We start from the raw sequence: 27022 nt of genomic DNA on the forward strand, positions 1-27022 counted from the left end.
CCCATCTCTATAAAAGAATAAAACATTAAAAAATTAGCCAGGTAGAGTGGCATGTATCTTTAGTCCCAGCTACTCCAGAGGCCGACGTGAGAGAATCACCTGAGCCTAGGAGTTTGAGGTTGCAGTGGGCCATGATGACATCACTGCACTCCAGCCTCGGCAACAAAGTAAGACCCTATCTGTAAGAAAGAAAATGAAATACAGAAGAGTTATCTCAAGTATGTGATTTTTTTTAACAAAAATGTTTAAAATGAATGCTAACAAAATACAAAAAAATAACCAAAATATGTCATTTTATTTGCTTCATAATATAGCAATACATTACCAACACTGTACGTAATAAGTTAACCCGTTTATTAATTTAGATGAGGGTTAATATCCTACTGCATTAACTGAAATGGAAAAATAAGTGATAATACAGGCACCAAAGCAAAAGTGATTCCAAGTGAATAAATACAATTTAAAAAATCTAATATTCTATTCTTTGTGATCACTTGGACATGCCTTAGAGAAAAAACAGTACTACCTATAAAGTAGTGAGTCTATTCTTAATTGAATCTATGTTCCTAACATTTTAGAAAATTTTAGGACAAAATGTATTCATTCATATTTATCTCACTGAAGTTTAAACTGCAGTATAACATTTTCAGAAACATTATAAAGTTTGAGAAACTATTACCACATGAACACACCAGAGTAACCACCACATAGGCCAAGAACTGAACATGATCCATATCTCTGAAGTTACCCTTATCCTTCTTTCCAATAACTACCCCACTGCTCCTACCCAAAGCTGTCTTCTAACACCATAGATTATTTATGAATATTTTTAACTTTATGTCAATGAAATCCTAAGATTCATGTTGCTGTGTGTAGCTCTAGTTCATTTATTTGTTGCTACGTGGTATCATGGTATATGAATATACCTCAACTCCTTTACCCATTATTTTGCTGAAGAACATTTGTGCTGTTTCCAATGGCAACTTTGTTATAAATTTATAAACTTTGTTATAAATTACAGTGAATGTGCAGATTGCTTTGGGTAGTATGGAAGTTTTAACAATATTGATTCTTCCAATCCTTAAAGATGGAATATTTTTCCATTTTTTTGTGTGTGTCTTCTTCAATTCCTTGTCTCAATGTTTTCTTTGCATATATCCAGGTTGGATTCCATAGTATTCTTGGTTTTGTGGCCTGATGCTTTTAATCACTTTTAGAAAATTGAAAACCAGTATATCTTCAAATACAGTTTCTGCTCCATTTGTTTCTCCTTCCTATGTGGTCCTCCAATTACATGTACATTAGACTTTCCCACTGTACAGTCATCCCTCTGTATATACAGAGGATTGGTGCCAAGACCCTCACGTATACCAAAAGCACACATACTCAAATCCGATGGTGAGCACCGTGGAACTTGCCTGCACAAAAGTTGGCTCTCCTCATATGCAGGTTTTGTATTCTCATGAATACTGTATTTTTATTCCCCATTAGGCCAAAAAAAAAAGTCTGTGTATACGTGGACCCCACATAGTTCAAACTCACGTTGTTCAAGAGTCAACCATATTCTTTATGTATCTTAAGGTCTTTTCTGTATTTTCTATCTTTTTTTCTCCTTATGTTTCAGTTCAGATATTTTCTTTTAAAAATATACACGCATATACTAACATTTGTGTGTATATACTTACATATACTTATATAAGTAAATTCATTTAAGCTTAGGTTGACTCATATTCAAATATACTTATAAGGTTCTAGTTCTGCCAAAATTATCAACCCCATCTTTTATTACTTCTAACATATATTAAGCATAGTTACTTTAAAGCTTGTATCTAGTATCTCTAATATCTAGATTCCCTAAAGGCCAGGTTCCATTGTCTGTTGTTCCTGGTTTCTAGCCATGTGTCATATCTACAAGTATGCCTAATTATTTCTGAATGAGTATAAGACACAAAAGATTTATAGGAAAACACAGAGATAATTTAAAACTCTAGATGATGTTTTCTTCTCTAGAGAATAAAGGTTTACTTTCATTCTTTCAGTAAGCTAAGGTAGGGATAGTAAAAATCCCAGGTCACCATTCTCCCATCAAGAATTGAGATGATTAGAAGTTGAACTTCAGTGTTCTTCAGAGCTAGGTCTATTTCTATTTCATACTTCCTCCTACAGTAAATCCCTTTAGGGACTAAATCAAAACCTAGTTCACTAAGATACCTCCTCTTTCATGAGCTTTGAACTCTTAATTTTTGTCTCCTTCAACCCAAAAGTGTATTGAAAGTTCTTTTCATAGTCTAAGCTACCACTTTCAAGATTGGCAAATGCCCCAACAGGAAATATGAGCCCCAATGCAAGATTCACTTTACTGGGCTCTCCTCTTCCCCTCTATCTTGATTTTATGATTCTTCATTTTATTTGTAGCTCTCCTACTCCTAGCACATGACTCTGGCAAATATAAATATATATATATATATATATATATATATATATGTATGTATATACACACATATATATACACACACACACACACTCTTCATATAACCATTCTACTTGTTCTCAGCAAGAGATCTGGTCCTCATTTATCACTGCCAGAAGAACATCCTACTTCAACTTTGACTTACATATACTCCCTTGGTTTTTATGATTCTGCTCTGTGATCATTCTCTGCCTATCTCTATGAGCACTCCCTGTCAGTCCTTCTTCAAGAGTTCCTGGTCATCAAACAACTTCTTAAATGTATATATTCTAAGAAAGCTCTCTTCCCATTCTTACTCTAAGCAATCTTCTTGGATAATCTTACCCATACCCATAAATTTCATACCTAACTTCCAGAATAGCATCTTCCAACTAAACGCTTAATACGAACTCTTAGCAAAAGTTCAGCCAATATGTCGTATCAAATCCTACATCAAAAGCTGAATTCACATGTTTTCCTCCAGAAACTGTCTCTATTCCATACTTCCTATCTCATTTCCCCATGGTCATAATCATTAGTATCTCATGAGTCAACAAGATGTCAACATAGAACCTTAATTGCATTCCTTATGATAGATCCTAACCATATCTCAACGTCTTCAGCAGACAATGCAGTTGAGTCCTTCCAAATCAATCCTACTTTCATATGATTACACTGAGACAATCAGTACATAGTATTCTTCTTACAAGTCTCATTGGTCTAGAGGTAATTGTGCCCAAAAGTGGTCCAAGAAACTGAAAAGGACTTACATTCTGTGGTTGGGGAGAGGTTTTCCTCTCTTTCCTGTCAAACGGACAAGAAATCATGTCGCCCTGATTGCCACTCTCAGCATTTTTGTGATCACAAGAGGAGACAATCTGAAGATAAAGTGGACACTGAGGATGGCAGAATGGAAAGATACAATTCAGGTCCGTAACAGAATCACTGAGTTGCAGGTCATATGACTCCTACTTCTAGACTTTCAATTATGTGAGATTTTTTTTTCCCTATTGTTTAAGTCAGTTTCAATAAGGACTGATTTTCTGTTCTTTGCTCTTGAAACATTTCAGCTTCTTTTCATCCATACCAACTTCCACTATCTACGCCACCATTATCTAGCTAAATACTACTAAAAGGAAGTTTCAGAAAAACAAATGTAAGCATGTCATAATCTGGAATCCTTCAGATTTTTTAAAGAATACTTCATATTACATAATAAGTACTGTATTAAGTATTCCCGATGTATTATATACCTATTGTGTAAGGCATTAGAGAACCAATGGCAAATAAGGTACAGGTATCTATTCACACACCTTTTCCCTCATGGAGTTTAATCAAGTGCAGGGTAAAGAATATCTCAAAACAAACATCTAAACTAATATGTAACAGACAATAATGGGAAATACCTACTTTTAAATAGTGTTAAGGAAGCAAAATTTTAAGCTGGAATCTAAAAGATGAGAAAAATCTACCCATGAAAGATTCTGAGAGAAGTACAATTCCAGAGAAAGAAGGATGTCCCCTAAAAAATTATGTATTTAGGCAGAAAGTATGAACTGCAAACATGGAACTGCAAACACACAGAAAGCAGTAAATGTAAATAAATCCAACCACTGACTGGGAATCAGAAGTATACAAATGGTGGCTGAAGACATGTGTCTACAATAATAGAATTCAGAAGGAAATGCTCCTAAAGCAGAAGTGAGCAGATTCACTGCTTCTACCAGTAAAAGTATAGAAACAGACTGGCCTTCAGCATCATTTTATGCTCTTTCTGTGGGTATGACTGTGTATGAGTGTAAAGAAGTGAGGAGGACATATAGATAAAAATTACCATTTAAGTGATTTTATAAGAAACAGCACCTTTGTTACCTTCTCCTCTACACATTTATATGCCTCCCTACCTGCACTCCAAAGTAATTATGAGTTCCTCCCTTTGTATCATGAATTCCATACCAATGACATGATGAGTATCTTACTGAAAGACAAATACAAAAAAGGACATCTCAAAAAGCAGGATAACTTGTGCTTCAAAGTGGTGATATTATTACCATTCTGGGACACAGCCTGCCCAGATTTTAGGTACTTCTGGGAAAATGAAAACAACAGAGGGGCAGAAAACTGCTAAGCAGGTTTGAGAAAATCCACGTGGTGGCCTGGGACAGAAAGTAGAAAGTGAGAATTTAATCTAAACATTTGGGAAAATATCCCATGAAATAATGGGGAGTCACTTAAGAGTCTGAAATAGAGGGGTGATCAGTTTCATGGTTTCTAAGTATTTCTTCCCCGCCCCCCACCCCACCCCCACCACAACAGAACAGAGCTTATCGAAGGATACCTCCCATGGAACTTAGGTTTTATCCTAAGATCGTTAAGATCTTAGGATCATAGGATAAAAACCATGAACAAAAATACAAATGAAAAATACCTTATTTCCTTGTTGGAAGGCTTACGATACTTCAAATTGATCCTAGCCATAGTTTGAAAATGCTCCCTGTCTCAACTATGGGAACAAGGGTAGAATTTTGATTTATGTTTATTGTTACTTAGTAAAACATAATTTAACAATATTTAATATTCAACCGGCTCTCTCTCAATGCACATGTCCAAAGGTCACTGGCAACACTGACATTTTTCTTATTCATGGTACTTGATCTATTAAAGGCATATCAGGTTTATGAGAACATTCTGAAAATACTTAAAATCATTTCCCTTGTTATGCCTTGTCTTGTTTATCCTACATACCAAAAAATTCTCATATTTACCCTTAAACTCCAAAACCAACACTTTATATTAAGTTTTCAAGTCATTCCAGGTGAACCAAGTTCTTGTGAGATTTTTAAATGGAGGGAAAATGTCTTTTATATTTATTCACATATTTACTACTTCTGGCATTCTTCATTGCTTTGAGTAATACCAACTGCCAATCTAGTATTGTTTTCCTTCTATCAAAAATAATTTCTTTTAACATTTTCTGTAATATACTTCTACTGGCAATAAGTTCTCTGAGATTTTGTCTCAAAAGGTTTTAATTTTACCCCATTTCCAAAAGGTATTTTTGTTAGGTAGAAAACTATAGGTTGACAGTTATTTTCTTCCTGGCTTTAAACTTCTTATCATAAATTTGCATCAAATTAAAATTTTCAGCCATTATTTCTTTCAATTTTTTTCATGTCCCCATTCTCTCACCTTTCCATTAGGTACCCCAATTACAGGTCAGTAAAACCACTTCATATTGTCATTCCGGTAACCAATATTCTGTTCACTTTTTTTCTATACATTTTTAATGATTCTATTGCTATGTCTTCAAGTTCACTGACATTTTATTCTGCAGTTTCCAATCTACTGGACATTCAGTGTTTCTCATTTCAGATACTATATTCTTCTTTTCTAAAAGTTCAGTTTGGGTCTTTCTTATATTTTCCAGTTTTCACACTATTATGTTCACATTTTCTTCTACCTTTTTAAACACATGGGAAATGTTTATAGTAGCTGTTTTAATGTACTTGCCATCTATCTCTGCCACCTCTGTCATTTCTTGCTCTTTTCTGCTGACTGATTTTTCTTCCCTGGTTGTGGATGCTATTTTCTTGCTCTTTCTATGGCTGGCAATCTTTAATCAGACAATGGACGTTGTGATTTTCACTCTCTTGAATACAAAATTTTATTATATGCTTTTAAGTTGTGCTGAATTTTATTCTGGAATTTGTGGGCCGTATTTCCAAGATAGAGGCAGAGACGCCTTTAGTCTAAGGTGATAACACTCTTTTATGAACTCTATCAAATGTGCTATATATTATGAGATCTGTCTACTCTGGCTCATGGAAAAATGAACTATTTGTGAGTTACAAAGAGTGCTTCACCTACTGCTTTCCAATGTTTATTTCTCCATTATGGAAGTTTCTTTTCATGCATGTGTAGATCAGTATTCAGGCAAAGCCTCACAGGAAGCTGTCTACAGATCTGAGCACTCTCTGTGCAGTTCCCACCACTCTGGCACTCTGCCCCACAAATTGTAGCTGCCCAGGCCTTCCTAAATACCTATCTCTGCATCCTCAACTCTGCAGGACATCAAGGTCTGTTTGGCTTCCTCCTTTCTGCTGCCTGTAAACTGCTTCTAGACAATAAGCTGTGGTAATTATAGGTCTCACTTCAGTGTCACAGTGACTTATACTGCCTGATGTCCAATATGTGAAAGCCACTGTTTCACATAATTTGTCCAATTTTCTAGTTGTCTAATTTCGAGTGTAAATTCGGTCCCTGTCATTCCACCATGGGCAGGATTTTGCATAGATAAATGTAATAAAAATGCATCATCCTCCAATTTTTTTCTTTTTCTTGAGACTGAGTCTCACTCTGTCGCCCAGGCTGGAGTGCAGTGGCATGATTTCTGCCCACTGCAAGCTCCGCAACGCGGGTTCACGCCATTCTCCTGCCTCAGCCTCCCAAGTAGCTGGGACTACAGGCGCCCACCACCACGCCCGGCTAGTTTTTTTTTTTTTTGTATTTTTAGTAGAGACAGGGTTTCACCGTGTTAGCCAGGATAGTCTCGATCTCCTGACCTTGTGATCCGCCCGCCTCGGCCTCTCAAAGTGCTGGGATTACAGGCGTGAGACACCGTGCCCAGCCTCCATTTTATTTATAAGAACAACTGACTGATTTTAGGGAAAAGGGGAGTCACTATCTGAATTTTAACAAAACTGCTGCCTAACTGGTGACATGATTTTTTTTAATAGTAAAAAAAAAAATAGATAATAAAGCCAGCAATATACCTCTTACATGTGGTTCTACGTATCTTGGTAAGATGAGTTTTTCAGGTAGGACTGATATTACAAACAAGTACTAAAAACTGATCTAAGACTCCTACAAAACTAGTTCACAAAGAATTAATCTGAGACTAGTATTTTTATTAGGCATAAACTGTTTGTGCAACATATTTTTTAAATTCTTAAGTAAGAAAAAAGAATATAAAAAACTTCCATTTTGAAAGTAAAAAGAAAGATAAAGCTAGGAAAGTACATGACATATTCATGGACCAGAGAGAGAGTGCTACATTTAGTAAACAAAAAGGGTGGAATATGATATCAAAAATATAATCTGGGGGTCAGTTACCGGAGGGCCTTGAATTTAAACTTTTGATTTTTATCTGAAAACTGAAAGTCTTTTCAACAAATGGTGTTGGATCAACTAGACATTCACATGCCAAAAAAAAAAAAAGAATCTAGACAATGACCTTACAACTTTCACAAAAATTAATTCAAAATGAATCACAAACCTAAATGTAAAACACAAAACTATAAAATTCCTAGAAATTACACAGGAGAAAATCCAGATGGCCTTGAGTATGGCAATGACTTTTCAGATACACCACCAAAGTCATGATCCATAAAAGAAATCATTGATAAGCTTCAAATTTAAAACTTCTGCTCTGTGAAGAAAACACGCCACAGACTGGGAGAAAATATTTGCAGAAGAAATCTAATAAAGGACTGCTATCCAAAATATACAAATAAAGAAACTGAAGGAAAAAAAAAACCTGAATAAAAAATGAACAAAAGACCAGAACACTTTACCAAAGATACACAAATGACAATTAAGCATACGAGAAGATATTCAACATCATATATCATTATGGAATTGCAGTTTAAAACAAAAGTAAAATACCACTACACACCTATTAGAAAGGCCAAAATCCAAAACACTGAAAATACCAAATGCTGGCTAGAATGTAGAACAGAAATTCTCACTGATTACTGGGGGGAGTACAAAATGGTTCAGCCATATTGGAAGAAGTTTGGCAGTTGCACCTACAAAACTCAATATACTCGTCACATTATCAGGTAATCCCTCTCCTTGGTATTTACCCAAATGAATTGAAAATATGTCCACACAAAGACCTACACACATTTATAGCAGCTCCCCTTATAATTGCCAAAACTTAGAAGCAATCAAGATGTCCCTCAGTAAGTGAGTGGATTAATAAACTGTGGAATATAAAGACATTGAAATACTATTTAATGCTAACAACAAATGCCTCCCAAGCCATGAAAACATATGGAGAAATTTTTAAAGCATGTAATTAAGTGAAAGACGCCAGTTTGAAAAGGTTACATGCTGTATGATTCCAACTATATGACACTCTGGAAAAGGCAAAACTATGGAGTCATTAAAAAAATTAATGGTTGCCAAGGGTCGAAGGGAAAGACAGATGAATAGGTGAGTAAAGAAGGTTTTTAGGGTAGTAATGCTAATTCTGTATGATACTACAATGATGGATACCAGACATTATACATTTGTCAAAACCCATAATAGGTACAGCACTAGGAGTGAACACTAAAGGAAACTATGGACTTTGGGTGATAAAGAAGTGTCAATGTAGGGAGGCTCACTGACTAACAAATACACCACTCTGGTACAGAATGTTAACGGTGGGAAAAATTGTGCCTGGGTGAAGAAAGGGAGTATACAGGAACTCTGTACTTTTGGCTCAATTTTGCTGTGAATCTAAAACTGCTCTAAAAAAAAAATAGTCTCTCTAAAAAAATGATCCTGGGCTGGGTGCAGAGGCTCACGACTGTAATCCCAGCACTTTTAGCAGGCCAAGGTGGGCAGATCACGAGGTCAGGAGATCGAGACCAACCTGGCTAATATGGTGAAACCCCGTCTCTACTAAAAAATACAAAAAATTAGCCGGGCGTTCGTGATGGGTGCCTGTAGTCCCAGCCACTAGGGAGGCTGAGGCAGGAAAATGGCATGAACCCAGAAGGCGGAGCTTGCGGTGAGCCAAGATCACGCCACTGCACTCCAGCCTAGGCCAGAGAGTGAGACTCCGTCTCAAAAAAAAAAAGATCCTGGCAACAACATGAAGTATGAAAGCCAGAAAAAGAGCTGAAGTGAGAGAAATCAAATAAGAGGATACAGTACTTTAGGCAAGAAACAAGGATGGATTAGACTACAACACTGGGAGAAGAAACAAAAGCATTCTAAAACAGTATTCAAGTTTCCTGATGTATATAAACTAATCTACTAATGACAATCACGGCATATTTTTATGTACAATGAGAAGGACTTATTTTCTCCAATTTCACAACAAACCAGTAAGGTTTTTAGTAAAATACATATGGCACCCTGGAATAACTTTCCAGGTGTACATTATGACAAACACATACAGTGAGATTAAATAATATGTAATTAATTATTTCCATGCTTAAGTAGGAACTGGGTCTTCAACCTTCTAAGGAATTTTTTTAAAAACTGAAACACTATAAAAATAATAAAAGCATAGTTATTTAATGCTTAGTTTTCTTATAGTCTGTTAAATAACTATGAATAAAGACAACATGGTACTAAAGTAATAGTTTATTTTTTAATGGATGTAAATTGTTATCTGTTTGAGAAAGCATAATTTTGTACCAATCTTAAATGAACTACTCCCTCCTAGAAAACTCCAAGCATTGTAAAATAAATACTGAATACCTGTTAAAAATCAGTGTAAATGACTCAGTGTGGAGAAACAGATCTCTTTAAAATGACAATAAAAGAAATATTTGTCTTTTTGAAAGTTGAAAATTAGCCTCACCCTTTTCTTCAGGCTTTAAAGAAAAATACTTCTTCTCTGCAGCTATCATTTCAGGCTTTGGCGCTATGGGAAAAAACATTAATACTTTTGTAAGAAGATAGTTTTAAAGCACAGAGACAATTACACTTCTAAAAAGTAAAGATGCATTGAAAAATAACATCATCAGAAAAAACCATGGTTTAACAGAAAGAACAATGTACCAGAATCACCAGGCTCAATTTCTAATCCTGGACCTGCCACTATTACCCTACTCTGTGGTCTCAGTTCCTTCTTTGTCAAATTGAGGTGTTAGAGATCATATCCTCTAACATACTGCAGTCCAGAAGAGCTGTGGTGATGAAAACATTCTCTTTTTTCAGTAGCCAACATGTGACCACTGAGCACTTGAAATGGCACTCTTATGACTGAGAAACTGAATTTTTTAAATTTTATTTAATTTTAATTAATTTCAAAAGCCACACATGGTTAGTGGCTACCATATTGCAGAGTAAAGCTATATAATAAACTTTCAACACCAACTTCTAAAAAAATTACTTTTAACTTATGCTTTCTTTGCTCTAAGATTATGTCAGCAAACATAAAGTTAAAACCAAGGGGGAGAAAAAGACTTGGATTATTCTAAAAAACAGAAAATCTTTTAGGAAATAGAAATTTTTATTACACTTGTAAAGAGCAGTTATTTGAAAATAGTAGTTATGGAAGCAAAGAGCTAGATTACAAAACTTTAGCTCTTGAAGACACTTCTCGGTATACCATAATTTATTCATCTGTTTAAAATCATCTACTTCGTTTAACCTTCAGCATATTGTCTGAAAGAGTACGTAAATTATTATTTGAAACATTAACAAATGGATTTCATTTGAAAAGGTAAAATAACGAATTGGCCAGGTCAATATATTAAGTTTTCTAAGACAGTTTAAATTTGATTAATTTTATTAACTCAAAATTACATATAAAGTATCTACATTTTCAAGATCCTTATTTTATACCATTTGTACTTTTAAAAAATGACAGATACTGATGCATGTGAACACTCAATTTTCATATATTTCTGAAAATGTTTACAGACAACATCATACTTGATAAAAATTAAGTTTGCATTAGATCCAATTTTACCATTTTAGAATTTTAAAAAATTGAAAATAGCAAACTGAATAATGTGTTTCTTACATACCTGGAGCCTTAGCAGGAGGTGGTGGTTTCTTTGGTTTCTGTTAAAATAATAATGGTGGAAACGGTTGACCAGTTTCATATCGAATATAGTTAAACTGTAATTAGTAATAATCTAAATCATACAAATGTCTCTCCTCTTCATTCCGTCCTTGCCAAAAATTATAAAATGCTAAGATTGTAAAAACTACCCAAAAAAACCAATGACAACAAATTATTTCATTAGAATAAATAGCCTCATTGATCAAAATTCAGTGAAATATTTCAATCCATATTTCAGTAGATTGAATAAGCCTTGAAAATCTTAATAAGCAAAAATGTTTTGCTCTGCCTCCCCTAGGTTAAGATTCCTAAGCACCATTTTATCCCTCTTTTGCAGCTGGGGTTGTGGTGAGAGGAGGACTGGCAGAACAAAAAACCTTGTTTTTTGTTTCGTTTTGTTCTGTTTTTTAAAAAGCAGAGTAGCAACAAATAGACTAAGTTTTCATTCTTAACCCTTTGGAACTCTCAAAGGAACAGTTAAAGGCAAAGATGTGTTTTTTCTCAATTTATAAACATTACTCATTTTTAAGACTTAATACCTTAAAATATTGAGATACATTTCTAAGTATGTGGAATTGGTTTTCACAAATTAAGAATAATCGATAAGCCATAATGTACAAACATAATAAAAGCAGAAAAAATGTATTATTTAGTAAAGGTATAAAATAAAGCATATGAAGGCTGAATCAATACTGAATGCAATCTAACAAAAGAAAGGCCTCAGATAGCCTAAGCTTCCATAGAGTTAGAGAGTTCAGCATTGTCTTAAACCTAACATGGTAGCCCATCCTGCTGTGTGCTTGCGCTAATGCTCTTTCCCTCTATTTTAAAAACTCCATTATATTCCTCATCCATGGGGAAAGGGGACCAAGTTGTAGGAAGGCAAAGACCACTGATGAATGACTCAGCCTCACTTTTACTCTGAGAAGTGATACTAAAATAACAAATTCTGTTAAAGAGGCAAAGAGTGCTTCTTGCCCTCCCAAAAAAATGCACCAACAGCATATTAGCAATTCCACAAGACCTTAAAATAAACTAAAGCTTTTCAACAACATTAAATAAAATATAATTTCTTCCAGGAAAGTACTAATTTATGTTACCAGGATAGACCGTCCTTCTTAAATTATAAAATAAAGAAGTCCAAGGTTATTTTTCAGCACAGTCGAGAAAGAAACAAAGGAAGAATAAAGTACGGAACTGAAACATTATTTTGTTTTACTATAACTCAAATAACTCCTACCTGAATAGCTACATCTGAAAGTCCTTCATAAAAATTATTCACTAACAATGCAAAAAAACTTGTTTACAAAAGATTAGTGGCAAAATGTTCTTTCAAGTATTATCATCATTGAAAAACAAAAGCTTACTGGCAAGTCTTTATCGAGTTCATTTATCTGGACAGCAAAATTGTCTGGAAATACTCCTTCTTTACCATTAAGTTCACCTTTCCACCAGCCAGCTTCTCCAGTCTCCTAAAAAGCAAAATAGAATAATTAAGACAATAAAAGTTATCTTTTTTTTTTTTTTTAGATAAGGTGTTGCTCTGTTGGCCAGGCTGGAGTGCAGTGATGCAATCATGACTCACTGCAGCCTCAATCTCCTGGGCTCAAGTGATCCTCCCAAGTCAGCCTCCCAAGTGGCTGGGACCACAGGCATGCAACCATAAACTTCTGGGCTCAAATGATCCTCTTGATTTGGTCTCCCAAAGCGCTGGAATTACAGGCATGAGCCACTGTGCCCAGCTGCAACTAAACAGATGACACTGTCCTTCTAAAAGGAAATATCTTCCATGTACTACTTTTAGCAGTAGTTACAAAATTGGGTTTAATTTAAAAAAAGAAAAAATCTATTTTAAAATTCCATCTATAACATTAAAAGGTTCTCAGAGAAAAGAGGAGAAAGATAAAATAAGGCCGGGCATGGTGGCTCACACCTGTAATTGCAGCATTTTGGGAGGCTGAGGTGGGTGGAACACCTGAGGTCAGGAGTTTGAGACCAGCCTGACGAACAAGGTGAAACCCAATCTCTAATAAAAATACAAACATTAGCCGGGCATCGTGACAGGCACCTGTAGTCCCAGCTACTTGGGAGGATGAGACAGGAGAATTGCTTGAACTCGGGAGGCGGAAGTTGCGGTGAGCTGCGATCACACCACTGCACTCCAGTCTGGGTGACAGAGTGAGACTCCGTCTCAAAAAAAAAAAGATACAATGAAAGGAAGTGGAAAAGAGACGAAGGTGGAGAGGGAGAATATGAATTTCCAAACTGTATCTTTCTTAACATTCTTAACACTTTATATACTAAATATTAATCACATTATTCAGCTGCTTTAAAAATTAACGAGATTTGTCCAGGCAGAGTGGATCATGCTTTGTAATCCCAGCAACTTCAGAGGCTGATGTGGGAAGATCGCTTGATGCCAGAAGTTTGCAAGACCACCCTGGGCAACATAGCAAGACCCTGTTTCTACAAAAAAAAATTTGGAAAAAAAAAATTATTCAGGCATAATGGGATGCAACTGTAGTCCCAGTTACTTGAGAGGCTGAGGCAGGAGGATCACTTGTGCCCATGAGCTCAAGGCTGCAGTGAGCTATGATACCACCACTGCACACCAGCCTGGGCGACAAAGCAAGACCTTGTCTTTAAATTTTTTTCTTTTTAAATTAACAAGACTTTCTAAGTTTCTTCTAAATATTCACCACCCTTGCATGAAAAATTAGGTGTAATCAGTGCAAATTACATTAATATGAAAATTTACATACATTTATAAAATTCTTGCTAAATGATTTTATCTGCAGTTGCCACTAAAACAAAAAAGGTAACTATGTGAGATGATAGATATGTCAATTTGCTTCACTATAATAACCTTTTTACTACTATGTATCCTATAACATCATTATCCTTTAAGTATACACAATAAAACTTATTTTAAAAAACAATTATATACACTATGCCATCTTATAACAAAGTCAATGTAAAACAATGGGGCCAGGTGTGATAGCTCACACCTGTAATCTCAGCACTCTGGGAGGCCAAAGCGAAAGGAATGCTTGAGCTCAAGAGTTCGAGACCAGCCTGGTCTCCATCTCTACTTTAAAAAGGTGTGTGTGGGCAGGGGAATTTCAAAAATTATTCTACAGGGTTATAGCAAAAACCAAATAATTGTAATTTTCCCATAATATAGTTAATATAGGATTCTGCCCACACAAAAGTACTACTGGGTTTTCTCTTTATTTTGCATTAGGATTTATTCCAAGTTATAAAATCACTTCAATTTTTAAAATGGTGACATCATTTTCCAGAATATAAAGAGTTTCAGAACCATTTCCATACTGACGGACATTTAGCTTGTTTCCCTATTTTTCTTCTTCTGTTTATATTACAAACAACAATCCAAACGGTAGATAGGAGAAAAAATAGAATGAAGTGAAAGAGAAGAAAGAATAAAAATCTGGGAAGTTGAGGTTAATTTTAAAAAAAAAAGTAATTACTTAAAAAAAAAAAAGCAAATATGATGGTTAACAATAATTCCAAATATATAAATTATAACAAATATAGTCAATAAAAGTTGGCTCAAAAAGAGAATGTTCTGGGCACTTATCACGTGCCAAGTTTTCAGGACTTAGAAACAAGACAAAGTCCCAGCTCTTCTAGATTCCAGGGTGAATATAAGAACATTCTAGGGTGAATGTATAACTTCTGAAAAATATTTCTATAAATAATTCACTGAAAAACAGAAATATCTTACCTTACTTATCAAATGGATTATCTCCCCTTCTTTAAAAGTAAGTTCATCTTCATTAGTACCTTCATAGGCAAATAATGTTCTACAATATTCTTTAGCTGAAATAAAGAATGTAAATAATGTGGCTCACACAAATGGATTCATTCAACAAATACTTATTTATTAAGCCTCTATCTTGTGTAAAGTATACTAAAAGTTATTAAAGATTAACTTAATAATCTATCTTTAAATTTTAAAATACTTATAGTCAATACCATATGTTAAGTAACAACTTCATTAATCATTCATTCAAATATTTACTAAGTGTTTGTGATGTTCCAGACACAGATTCAACTACAAGGAGATACATCCATCAACCAACAAAGTACATCAAAATCCTTGACCTCGTGGTGCTTACATCTAATAGAATTTGCTATTCTAATAAAGCAGTGTAACAAATGCTTCCAACAAGTCTCATGACACATTTGAGTATGTTTCTACTATTCCCAATATGAAAGTTTTATTCAAATACATACCTTTAATTTTACCTTCGCTATCTGTTTTTGTTATCTCCATACTCTGCGTTTTGGATCCCAGTGACGGCAGGATTAAGGGCTAGAATAGAAAAAAAAATGGCATAAACTATTTTAAGATAGAATAAAGATAATACTGTTAAAAAAAGTTTCCATTTACAGTTGCCCAGCTTTCCCTAATGGTCCTTAGAGCTAAGATAGTAATGTGACTGAAAAATCAGCAATGAAACAGGTAAAGGTCTCCAAAGTTCCTTAAATCATAGCTCAGAGCTAAGATTCCTTATCTAAAAGATAATAATCTCTGATGCCCATAGTATATTAACGAAATTGAATTTTAGAATCTCTAAATAAGAGGCTAGGCACCGGTGGTTCATGCCTGAATCCCAACACTTAGAGAGGCCAAGGCAGGAGAACTGCTTGAAACCAGGAGTACAAGGTTGTAAGTGAGTTATGATTATACCACTGCATTCCAGCCTGGATGACAAGGTGAGACCCTAGAACAACAGCACTTGAAAAGTTAAATCCCTGGGCTAAACACTTTGTATAAATAGTGCATATAGGACTAACAGCCTCATAACTATCTGCATTAAGTGGGCACTATTTATACAATAATATAAATTTATATAAGTAATCTGTCCATAGTAAAAGGAATTTAGCCGCTGAGCCCAGGTTTTAACGCAGAACTAAACCTTAAACTGAAAGAGGAGAAAAAAAAATTATTTATACTTCATTGCTGTCTGAATGTAAATGATTCAGGTACTCTTATGTTCCTCATAACTACAGTCTACTAGACATTTGTCCATTGTAATTTGTAAAGGACTAAGTCCTTTACCACCTTATACTAGTGTTTCCTTAAGTTCTCTACCCAGAAACAACAGTACATTTAACATTAGATGTCAATAATTAAAAATCTGAACACACTGCTAACTTACCTACCTACCACTGTGTTTTCTGTTTATCTTCTAAGATACTTAGCTTTAGTTTTCCCCAACTCTAACCACCATATTTTCCAATCTGGTGTACCTACAAACACAGCAAATGTGCTCCCTACTTTATCAATTCCTGGATCAGTGATCAAAGCAAGCCTGACAAGACCATCATATAGGGTAACCCTGAGACTACAGTCACTAATAACAACTCTTGAGTAGTGGACATTATCAAGGATGATTAAAAGATAATGTGATCATTAATCAATAAAGTTATTCAATATAATCACAAGCTTTAGAATTGGAAGGAGCACAAGATCATCTAGTCTAATTTCTATCACAATGCAAGAATTGCTTGTCCAACATTCCTAGCTGTTATATAGCTATAGAGCGCTACCCCAAAAACCATGAGAATTCCAAACTTTACCTTTAAAACCAAGAATCAATTTGACCCCATAATCCTAATGCCAGATAGTCTCAGAGCTAGGAATGTGTAGGATAGAAAGTGGAAGTTCTCTTTTCTGAACCCAACTCTTCACTGTTACATAAGAAAATAGGTAGCAAGTTAGGAAAGGAAAAAAAAAGTTGAAAGCACCTATCTTAGGAGGAAACTTCATAGTATCTCAATAACCAAAACACAGTCTTTAAATGAGATGTAGCTACACGAATCAAATAAATACGGTAACACTTTAAATTCTTCAGAGTTAAAGAGACAGGACAGAAGGAACTGTGAAAAAATGCTCTACAGACTGTAGCTATTTTACCACCAAAATAACAGCTTAAGGTTTTATTTTAAACCCTCTTTTTAGTTCTTATAATTTATGGTTCATTTACTTTGTTTCATTTCACAATGCCAGCAAAATGCTAATGAAATAAAATTCCCCACACATTCAAAGAAGGTTAGTAAATTTAACAAATGTTGACAATCTAGAGGAAATTTAAGTAGTGCCAAAATATAAAGTAATTTAATACTTTCTAAATCCATTTTAAAACAGTCCATTTTAGGTCTAATTCAAATTAAATATATATTTATTATATATAAAACTAAATTTACATATGGTAGCTTTTAAAAGGCAAAAAAAACTTTCTAATTTTTATTTACACTGTGATAACTAAAAACCCTAAAGCTTCTACTAAGTGTTAAATTTACCAAGAAATAAGCATTCTAATTTTATTAGATTCAACCATGAATATCAATCGTTGTAAATATGGAGACAAAATTTCTCAGTCTCCTCATTCATAACCAAATTATTAGTGATCTCAAAAAAAAAGAAATCGAACAGAGTTACAAACTGACTTTTACATTTTAAAAATGCTTAATGAGAGAATGAGCGGAGTTAATCTAACTTAAGTCCATCATTACCACCTTTTCTGGTTTTTTCTCTTCTGTTTCACTACTGGATGTTCTTGTCCGAAGTTTCACAGAGCCTTCTTTAAAAATGTCTCCAAATCCAATTCCTCGAATTTTCTTTGGCTGTGTAATTGATCCAGGTGCAGTTTCACTCCCATTTCCCGGAGAAGGTAAAGGTGAAGTAGGCCCACCCAAAACAGTTTCTGAAACAATAATTTGTTTTTGAAGAATGACACCTCGAATCACAAAACGTTTCCCATCCTGTCATAATGTCTACATTCTATATGCCTTCTAGTAAAACACAGTAAAATTAAAAAAAACAAAAACAAAAAAAAACCCAAATGATTCAGTACTGAAATATCCAGAAGAGCAAGATGTAATTCATGCAGTTTACACATACTTTTTTATTGTGCAAAATAATAATAATTTTAGGTAAATTTAATTAGTAAAATTAAGAAATCCTAATTAGGAAATCATGTCATACGAGGTCCTTAAAAACAGCATGTCAATGTATAGCTTTTGGCCAAAGATGATACAATGTGAGACAAACAATAAAGAGATAAGATTATTTTTTAAAGCTATATGATCCAATCCAATCAAAGTTAGCATGAGTTTCTGAATACAAAAACTGGGAATGTTTATTTTAAAAAGGTCAATAGTTCATAACCTGTTCTTTTAGTTCAGAGACTAGGTAACAGGTCTAATTTTAAAGCATTCAATGGAAACCATTACTATATAATAATAAAAAATTGTTAAGTTTAATATTATATGGGTAAGAACGTTTTTACATTCTTGCTCAGCAACAAGGGTTCTTATGTATAGGCTCAGTAAGTCCATGAACAACCCTATGGAAAACTGTGTGGTTATTTTTATGTACATTTTTCTGGGTAAAACAGGTACAGCTTTCATGAGATCCTCAAAGAGCCTTATAATCTAAGTAAGAAACAAAGTTCTAGAGTAAAAATCCAGAAACACTGAAGACTGGGGATATAGGGTAAGGAAAAATATGTGGTGACAGTTCACTGAACTGAGGTAGTCTGTTGAAAAATAACAGAACAACAGGGACAATAAAAATAGTAGTTACCGTTTATTCAGAGCTAATTCTGTACCAGGCACTTGGCTAAGCACTGCATATGAATTATCTCATTTTTATAAGCCCACATGAGCTTCTTAACATTAAGCACTATTACTTCTCATTTTACAAATAAATAAAGTTGGACAAAGGGGTATTAATGACTTTCCCAGGGACCTACAGGTAGTAACAAAGTCAATTTTTCAAGTGAATTCTAGATGACCCCAAAACCACAGTCTTAAACAATTCAATATAATGGCTCAGACCACAAAGTCTCCAATCAAATGTGAGAATATCTTTCTGCATCGATCGAAATGACCATTTTACAGGTGGTTTGCCAAAACAAGTTATTAACTTAAAAAATATAATGCTAACAAGTATAGTCATCTTCCCTAACCATTTTCAATATTATCCTAAGTCACATAGAAGACTGAAGTGGAGAAGATAGTTTCGTAACATATTTTTAAAATTCAACCTCATTGAGAGAATGTTTACAATCAATAAAATGAACCTGTTTTAAATACACATTTCAGTAATATTTGACAAATGTCGCACCATGTAAACACAGCAAGATACAGAACAATTCGTCACACAACACTCGCACACCATCATAGTCGATCCTTCCCCCAAGCCTCAAGAAACCTCTGAACTTCACTGTCACTATACATTTGCCCTTTTTCAAATAAATTATAATCATATAGTACATAAGCTTTTTACATCTACTTCTTTGGCTACACAGAATATATGAGATTCATCCATGCTGTTGCATGTATCCACACTTCATTCCTTCTTATTGCTGATTAGTATCCCATTATACAGATATGCTACTATGTATCTACCATTAAGAATGTAGCTCCAGGTTTTTCACAGATGAGCTTTATAAAATTTAGAAAACTCCCTTCTATGCTACTATGTAGCGTTTTCATCATTAAGAACTGAATATGTAAATTCTCTTTCTGCATCTAGTGAAATGACCATATGGTTGTTCCCCTGTAAACTGTTAACACTGTGAATTATATAAACTTTTTAAACCAGCCTTGCATGGATGGAACAGACCCCATTAGTATCATGATGTACTAACCTTTACATATTTTGCTGAGTTTGACGTAACCTTTACATATTTTGCTGAGTTTGACGTAACCTTTACATATTTTGCTGAATTTGATGGAATACTTCAAAGATTTCTGTGTCTGTGTTCATGAGAGATAATAATATGTAGTTCCTTTTTTCCAAATTACTTCATAAGGGTTTAATATCAAGGTCATACAGACCTAAGAAATCTGAAAGAATCTGTGTAAGATCAAATGCTTGATAGCACCAGTGAAAATCATCTTGGCTAGAAATTTTCCTTATGTGAAGATTTTTTTTATATTAAATACAATTTATTTCACATAGATTATTTAGAATTTCTATTTCTTCTATGCCTGCTCTGGTTAATTATGCTTTTATAAGGGTTTGCATATCTCATCTAAGTTGTCAAATTTATGAGCATATTTCCGTATTACACTTTTAATTGTCAGGTCTGTGATATCCCTTCACATCTGAAAATAGTAACTTTTGTTTTTCTCTTTTCTCTTTGATCGGTCTTGTTAGGGTATTATCAATTTTTTTTTTTTAAATCATTTCACAACACTCAACTTTTGAACTTGATTTTCTTGTCTGTTGGTCTGTTTTTTATTTCAGAACTGCTCTTATTTCCTTTCCTTTCTTCTAATCATTTCAGGTTTAATTTGCTCTCCCTTTTCTTGTTTAAGGTATCTCTTCTATTACTCAAGCATTTAAAGCTATAAATTTCCCTACAGATGTTGCTTTACCTGCATTCCACAAATTCTGATATGTTGTGTTTCACTTTCATTTACATCAAAAACTGTTCTAATGTCCCTTATAATTTCTTCTTTAATTCGTGGGTTATTTACAAGTGTTGTTCAAGTATCTGAGAATTTCCCAAATATCTTGGTGTTTCACAAATAATTCCACTGTGGTCACAAAACCTGTACCGTTCAATGCCAATCCTTTTAAATTTGATGAGACTTGTCTCATGCCCCAACATAGGGTCTATCTCATGCATATTCCAAGTAAACTTCAAAAGTGTACTTCAAAAAGTACTTTCAAAAGTACTTCAGAAAGTACTCTGTTGTTGAACTATTCTGTAAACGTCATTTGGGTCCACTTAATTAAGAATGTTACTCAGTTCAAGTCTTCTAAATACGAATTTTGCTCATTTTTTGTTCATTAGTTCTATCAATTATTGAGAGATACATGTTTAAATCTTTTCATTCTTTTCATGGATTTATCTATTTCTTTCAGTTCTGGAAGTTTGCATCTCATGTACTTTGAAGTTCTATTGTTGAGTTATATATTTAGAATTGCTATTAATTTTTATGAATTAGCTCCATCACTATAAAATGTCCTTTTTATTCCGTGGTAATATTTTCTTTCCTGAAATATACTTTGATATTAATATAGTCATTCTAAATTTATTATGCTTTGCACAGAACATCTTTTTCTATCCTTCTTTTAACATGTCAGTGAATTTTTGTATCATCTAGGCTGACAATTTTGGTCTTTCAATTGAAGTTTTTGGACCATTTACATTTAACATAACCACTGATGTAGTTATGTTTAAATCCATTATCTTGCTATTTGTTTTCTTCTATTTACCCACTTGATATTTCTTCCTTTTTTCTCATTTCCAGTAGCATTTCTTAGTATTCCATTTTACTATTAACTTATTAGCTATACCTCTGCTACAGTCTGAATGTATGTGTCCCTCTAAAATTCATTATGTTAGAACCTAAGACCCAATATGGTAGTATCAGGAGGTGATTAGACCATGAGGCTCGAGAGAGTGAGATCACCCCTCTCCCTCTTCTGCCAGGGGAAGACACGGCATTCATCCCCTTTGGAGAACACAGAAACAAGGCACTATCTTCAAAGCAGAGACCAGGCAGGCCCCATCAGACACTGAACCTGCTAGTGCCTAGATGAGGGGACTTCTCAAACTCCAGAACTGTGAGAAAGAGTTTTTGTTTTTAACAAATTACCCAGTCTTGGGCATTATGTTACAGCAGCATGAACTAAGACAACTTCAATGTTTTGTTTTCTGAGGTGCTGCTCTAGGCTTTAAAACCTAATTGCCCCTCAGTACCCATTGGAGATTGTCTTGTGATTTATACAGTTTCTGAAGATAATCTGCAGAATTCTTACCTCATTTATTTGATGTGGCTTTTCTCCTGTGGTCCCTTCTAAGGTTTTTGCTTTGTTGCTTGCATTCAGCACATGATTACGATCTGCCAAGCTTTGTTTATACTCTTGCATTTGTGGGTTTATAACTTGCATCAAATTTGGAAAATTTTTAGCATTATTCCTTCAAACATTTTTTCATCCACCCTCTCTTCTCCCCTTCTGAGACTCCAGCTACACATATTAGATCATTTAAAATTATCCCAGGCAGGTGCAGTGGCTCACGCCTCTAATCCCAGCACTTTGGGAGGCTGAGACAAGTGGATCACTTGAGGTCAGGAGTTAGAGACCAACTTGGCCAACATAGTGAAACCCCATCTCTACCAAAAAATAGAAAAATTAGTCAGGTGTGTCAGCACACACCTGTAGTCCCAGCTGCTCGGGAGGCTGAGGTGGGAGAATCACTTGAACCCAGGAGGCGGAGGTTGCAGTGAGTGGAGATCACTCCAGGAGAAATTGCACCACTGCACTCCAGCCTTGGCAACAGAGTGAGACTCTGTCTCAAAAATAAAAATATCCCAAGTTGCTAGAGTTTTTGAAGTTTTAGTCTTTTCGCTCTTTCCACTTCATTTTGCATATATTCTATTGTCACATTTTCAAGTTCAATGATCTTTTCCTCTACATTGTCTAGTCTTCTGTTAAAATTTCACAGGAAGAAATTCACTTCAGATGTGTTTTTCATCTCTAGTAGTTCCATTTTGTCCTTTTAAATCCCATCTCTGGTGGTTCCACTTAGCTCTTTTTATGTCTTCTACTTACTACTCATTATATTAACATTTTCCATTACAATCTTGAGCATATTAGGCATTTCTATTATAGTTATTTTAATATCTACTAATTCCATCATTTCTGGGTCTCTTTCTACCAACTAGTTTTTCCTCCAGATTATGGGTCACATGTTCCTGCCTTTTGGTTTTTTTCTTTTTCTTTTTTCTTTCTTTCTTTTTTTCTTTTTTTGAGATGGAGTCTCGTTCTCTCATCCAGGCTGGAGTGCAATGGCACGATCTCGGCTCACTGCAACTTCCACCTCCTGGGTTCAAGCAAGTCTCCTGCCTCAGCCTCCCGGGTAGCTGGGATTACAGATGCCCGCCACCACACCTGGCTAATTTTTTGTATTTTTAGTAGAGACAGGGTTTCACCATTTTGGCCACACTGATCTTGAACTCCTGACCTCAGGTGATCTGCCCGCCTCGGCCTCCCAAAGCGCTGGGATTACAGGCATGAGATGTTGTTGAATGCTAAATTTTATAGTAATCATTTACAACAGTAATTTCCAATCAGGGTGGATTCTGCCTCCCAAGAGACATGAGGCAATAACTGGAGACATGTTTGGTTATTACAATGGGGGAGTGTTACTGACATCTAGTGAGTAGAAATCAGAAATGCTTCTTAACATCCTGTATGTACCAGAGAGCCCCTGAAAATAAATAAGTTATCCAGCCCAAAACATCATCAGTGACAAGGTTGAGAAGTTCTACTTTAAAGACTGCTGGCAAATCTTTTATTTTTTTTTCTGGCAAATAGGTAAGTTATTTGCACATTAGTGTGAAGCTTTTTTAGGGTAGCATTAGAGCAACCTCCATTCTAAGGCTAATTTAGCCCCACTTCACCTCTCTACTGAATTGCCCACGTAGTCAATAAAATCTCTGAAATCTAGAGAGAAAGAACTCAATTCTTGGCCTTGTATAAGCATACCGGAAATTGCTCATACTAACCCCTAGTAATTGCTCTTTCTTCACAAGTTGCTCATGTTCAGTCTCTGGGGTTTCACTGTACGCATTCACAGATTGGTGCTCAGCTAAACCCTCAAATCAACACCCAAGAACAGTTCTGGTGCTCTCTCTACATACAGCTCTCACTTCAGGTGTTCAGCAATACAAAATTCTAACTGCCTTTGTTTCCCTGAATTTTGATCAATCCTCAACAAAACCATAGCCTTCTGCTGTGGTTAGGTCCCCATTCCTCGTAATGCAGTTCAGAAATCAGCTCCTGGCAGAAACCTAGGACAATGGTAGAGCTCTCCTTCCCCCTTGTTTTTTCTCCTTTTCTCAGGAATACCAGGCCTGTGCAGTCTACTTTTTAGAAAAATTTGCTTCCTATATTTTCTCCAATTCTCGATCTTGTACGGTGGAAAAGTGAATTCCACACTGTCTTGCTCCCGCACTGCCAGAAGTGTATTCTATATAGTTTAATATATACCTCCAATAACCAGCCTGTTGGACAAAGCAATATTCTGGTACAGATTAGCACATGAGGTGCATATCTAAAAGGCATTCTTAAAATGAAACTATCCATGGTATTAATAAATCATATATTGATAGAGACAACTTTAGGGGATTATTCTAAGGTACAATTTCCAGAGTTTATTTGATTAAGGCCATAAAACAAACAAAACAAAAAAAAAAAAAACAAAAAAAAAAGGCAGGGAAGGGGGTTTGGATTTAGTGACTGTAACCTTTATTAGAGTTATTAAAATATATACCATTAAAATAGATGGCTAGATATCAAAAATATCCAGTTCTAATTGATAGGCTATTTTTGGCTAAATGAAAAACACCAAATTTTACTACCACGTTGGCTATTAAATCAATGGTTGCAAGGCAGCATGATGTAGTGGTAAAGTATATGAACTCTAGGGTCACATCTTCTCGATTCATATCTTGCCCCTTCCATTATATTTGCCCAATCTCTTCACCTGTAAAATGGGGAACTTCACAGGATTGCTATGAGAAGTAAACTAATTTATTCCTGTAAAGTTCTTTAAACGGTGCCCAGCTCAGTGTCTATTATTTTTTAAAAGTTTAAAAGATGTATCACTGTGAACCATAAGTAAGTGAGAGCATTGATCACAAAGAAGCAGCAAAATATAAAAGGGAAAACAGCCACTGGAAAGAAGAAAGAGGATAAGGAGAAAGGAAAAAGGAGGAGGAAAAAGGGCATGCAGGAGGTGCCATAATGAGACAAAACAATAACCTTATCTATATGGTACCTGTAACATTTTAATACCCATATACTTTACCCATCCAATTGTCCTTGAATTGCTATGTTTGAAGAAAAACATCTGCATTTTATGTGTATTGCTATCAGTCATAAAACAAACAGCACATCTGTCTATTGAGCCTAAACCCTCCCTCCTCCTTCCTCATTAAATCTCTATAGCAAAAGCTACTTCATGGCTTGTATCTTCATATAAAGTGACTTAAAAGAATTGCAAAATCCAATTACTTGTTTGGAGAAAAACAAAAACAAGAAACCACATGCGAACTGAACTGAAAGCTAAAAAAAAAAAATAGAAACTTGATGAAAATGAAAAGCATTTAATAGAATCAATCCAAGTTTACCATTAAAGTCATCATTCACCATTATTCTCAAGGATTTTGCAAGTCGATCATGCAGGTGTGGGTGTGGGTGTTTTAACTGGACTTAAAATCAATCAATATTGCATAGTTCCTAAAAAGTACACATAGAAAGAATGTCTGGGTGTTAACAACAACTCAGAAAGATCCATAACGTACTACCAGTCAGGGCATCAAAACTCCAGAACAAGTTTTCCTTGCAAAGTTGCTCACTAGGAGGAGTATAAGGTGAATACTAATACATGAGTACAAACCTCAAGGTAAACTGTGTAACACCTTGACTCCTAGTGACTAGGCTGCAGACCAACAAATTTCTATCTACTATCTTTGGCACACGAAGTATACAACCATTTCCCCAGGATCCTGTGTCCCATTAGAAACGAGTACTTTCTTCTACTCCAGAACCTGAATAATCAAATAAAACTTCAGCTGACTCCTCCTAACAGAACAAATTTTTTTCTACGTGTAAGAGACTAGAACTCTTGAAGAACAATCCATCAGGGTTTCTTAAATGTTTTGTGTGATGCATCCATCTAGTTGCCCAGTAAAGCCTAGAGGGATAAATGGCAAAAACATTTAAGAATCCCTGCTGGAACCCCTTCATCTCCTCAAAATTCTGGCCTCACCACTTAGCAACTTATTCATAACATTACTCCTTTTCCATAGAAGACACCAAAAGTCAGAAATATCTTCCTCGGCTTCCTACCATTAAGCTTACTAACTCTGATCTATCTCCAATAAATTGAGACTAATCATAATAGCCATAATGTGAAACCCATTTCCTCCACTTTCTGGATAAATCCTATCGTGCTGTAACTACACTTCTTCTGAGTTTCCGTCTTCAACTGTTCCCCTTCTACTTGTCAGCCATTAGGATACCAAGATGATCAACACTCTTCCTTTTTAAGAAAAAGAACAAAAACATTCTTGAATATATGTTGCCATCAACTGCTGCAACTGCCTTATACTTACTCTCTCCACTGCCTAACCTCCTTTCTTCTTCAATTCGGCTTCTGCCCTAATTACCTCACAACTGCTGTTGTTTAGGTCCTTCATGATCTCTTTTACTTCACCTCCCAAGTAGTATCTGACACTACTGGCCCTGTCTCCTTGAATAACTCTCCTCCCTTGACTGACTACCACACATTCATAGGTTTCTTTCTGGCTCTCTCCTTCTGTGCTTTCTAGGTCTTCTTTTCAGTTAATCTTCCTCAGTCCATTTCTTAAATGTTATTACACAGGATTCCATCCCAGGGTCTTTAGTTTTTTTTCACTCTGTATATTCTCTCTAGTCATCTAATCTAAACCCATCTTTTTTTTTTTTTTAAATCATATTTTATTTTTTTGAGATGGAGTCTCACTCTGTCACCCAGGCTGGAGCGCAATGACACAAACTCGGCTCACTGCAACCTCCACCTCCCGGATTCAAGCAATTCTCCTGCCTCAGCCTCCCAAGTAGCTGTGATTACAAGTGCACGCCACCACACCTAGCTAATTCTTTTGTATTTTTTAGTAGAGACAGGGTTTCACCATGTGGGCCAGGCTGGTCTCAAACTCCTGACCTCATGATCCACCCA

General features: G+C 35.1%; 1 protein-coding gene across 2 annotated transcripts in view; it reads right to left on the minus strand.

Moving 5' to 3' along the window:
* Positions 1-27022, minus strand: part of CD2AP (CD2 associated protein) — a 152180-nt gene that overhangs the window by 38509 nt on the left and 86649 nt on the right. For both annotated transcript variants that reach the window (XM_005552787.4, XM_074037839.1), the window contains exons 6-11: positions 17790-17977; positions 15501-15579; positions 14989-15083; positions 12608-12712; positions 11203-11239; positions 10029-10091 (exon numbers count right to left, since the gene is read on the minus strand). In XM_005552787.4, coding sequence (XP_005552844.1) covers positions 10029-10091; positions 11203-11239; positions 12608-12712; positions 14989-15083; positions 15501-15579; positions 17790-17977 — 567 coding nt within the window. The remainder of the gene's footprint in view (positions 1-10028; positions 10092-11202; positions 11240-12607; positions 12713-14988; positions 15084-15500; positions 15580-17789; positions 17978-27022) is intronic.

Source organism: Macaca fascicularis, chromosome 4 (assembly GCF_037993035.2).
Source record: "Macaca fascicularis isolate 582-1 chromosome 4, T2T-MFA8v1.1".
NCBI classification, from domain to species: domain Eukaryota; kingdom Metazoa; phylum Chordata; class Mammalia; order Primates; family Cercopithecidae; genus Macaca; species Macaca fascicularis.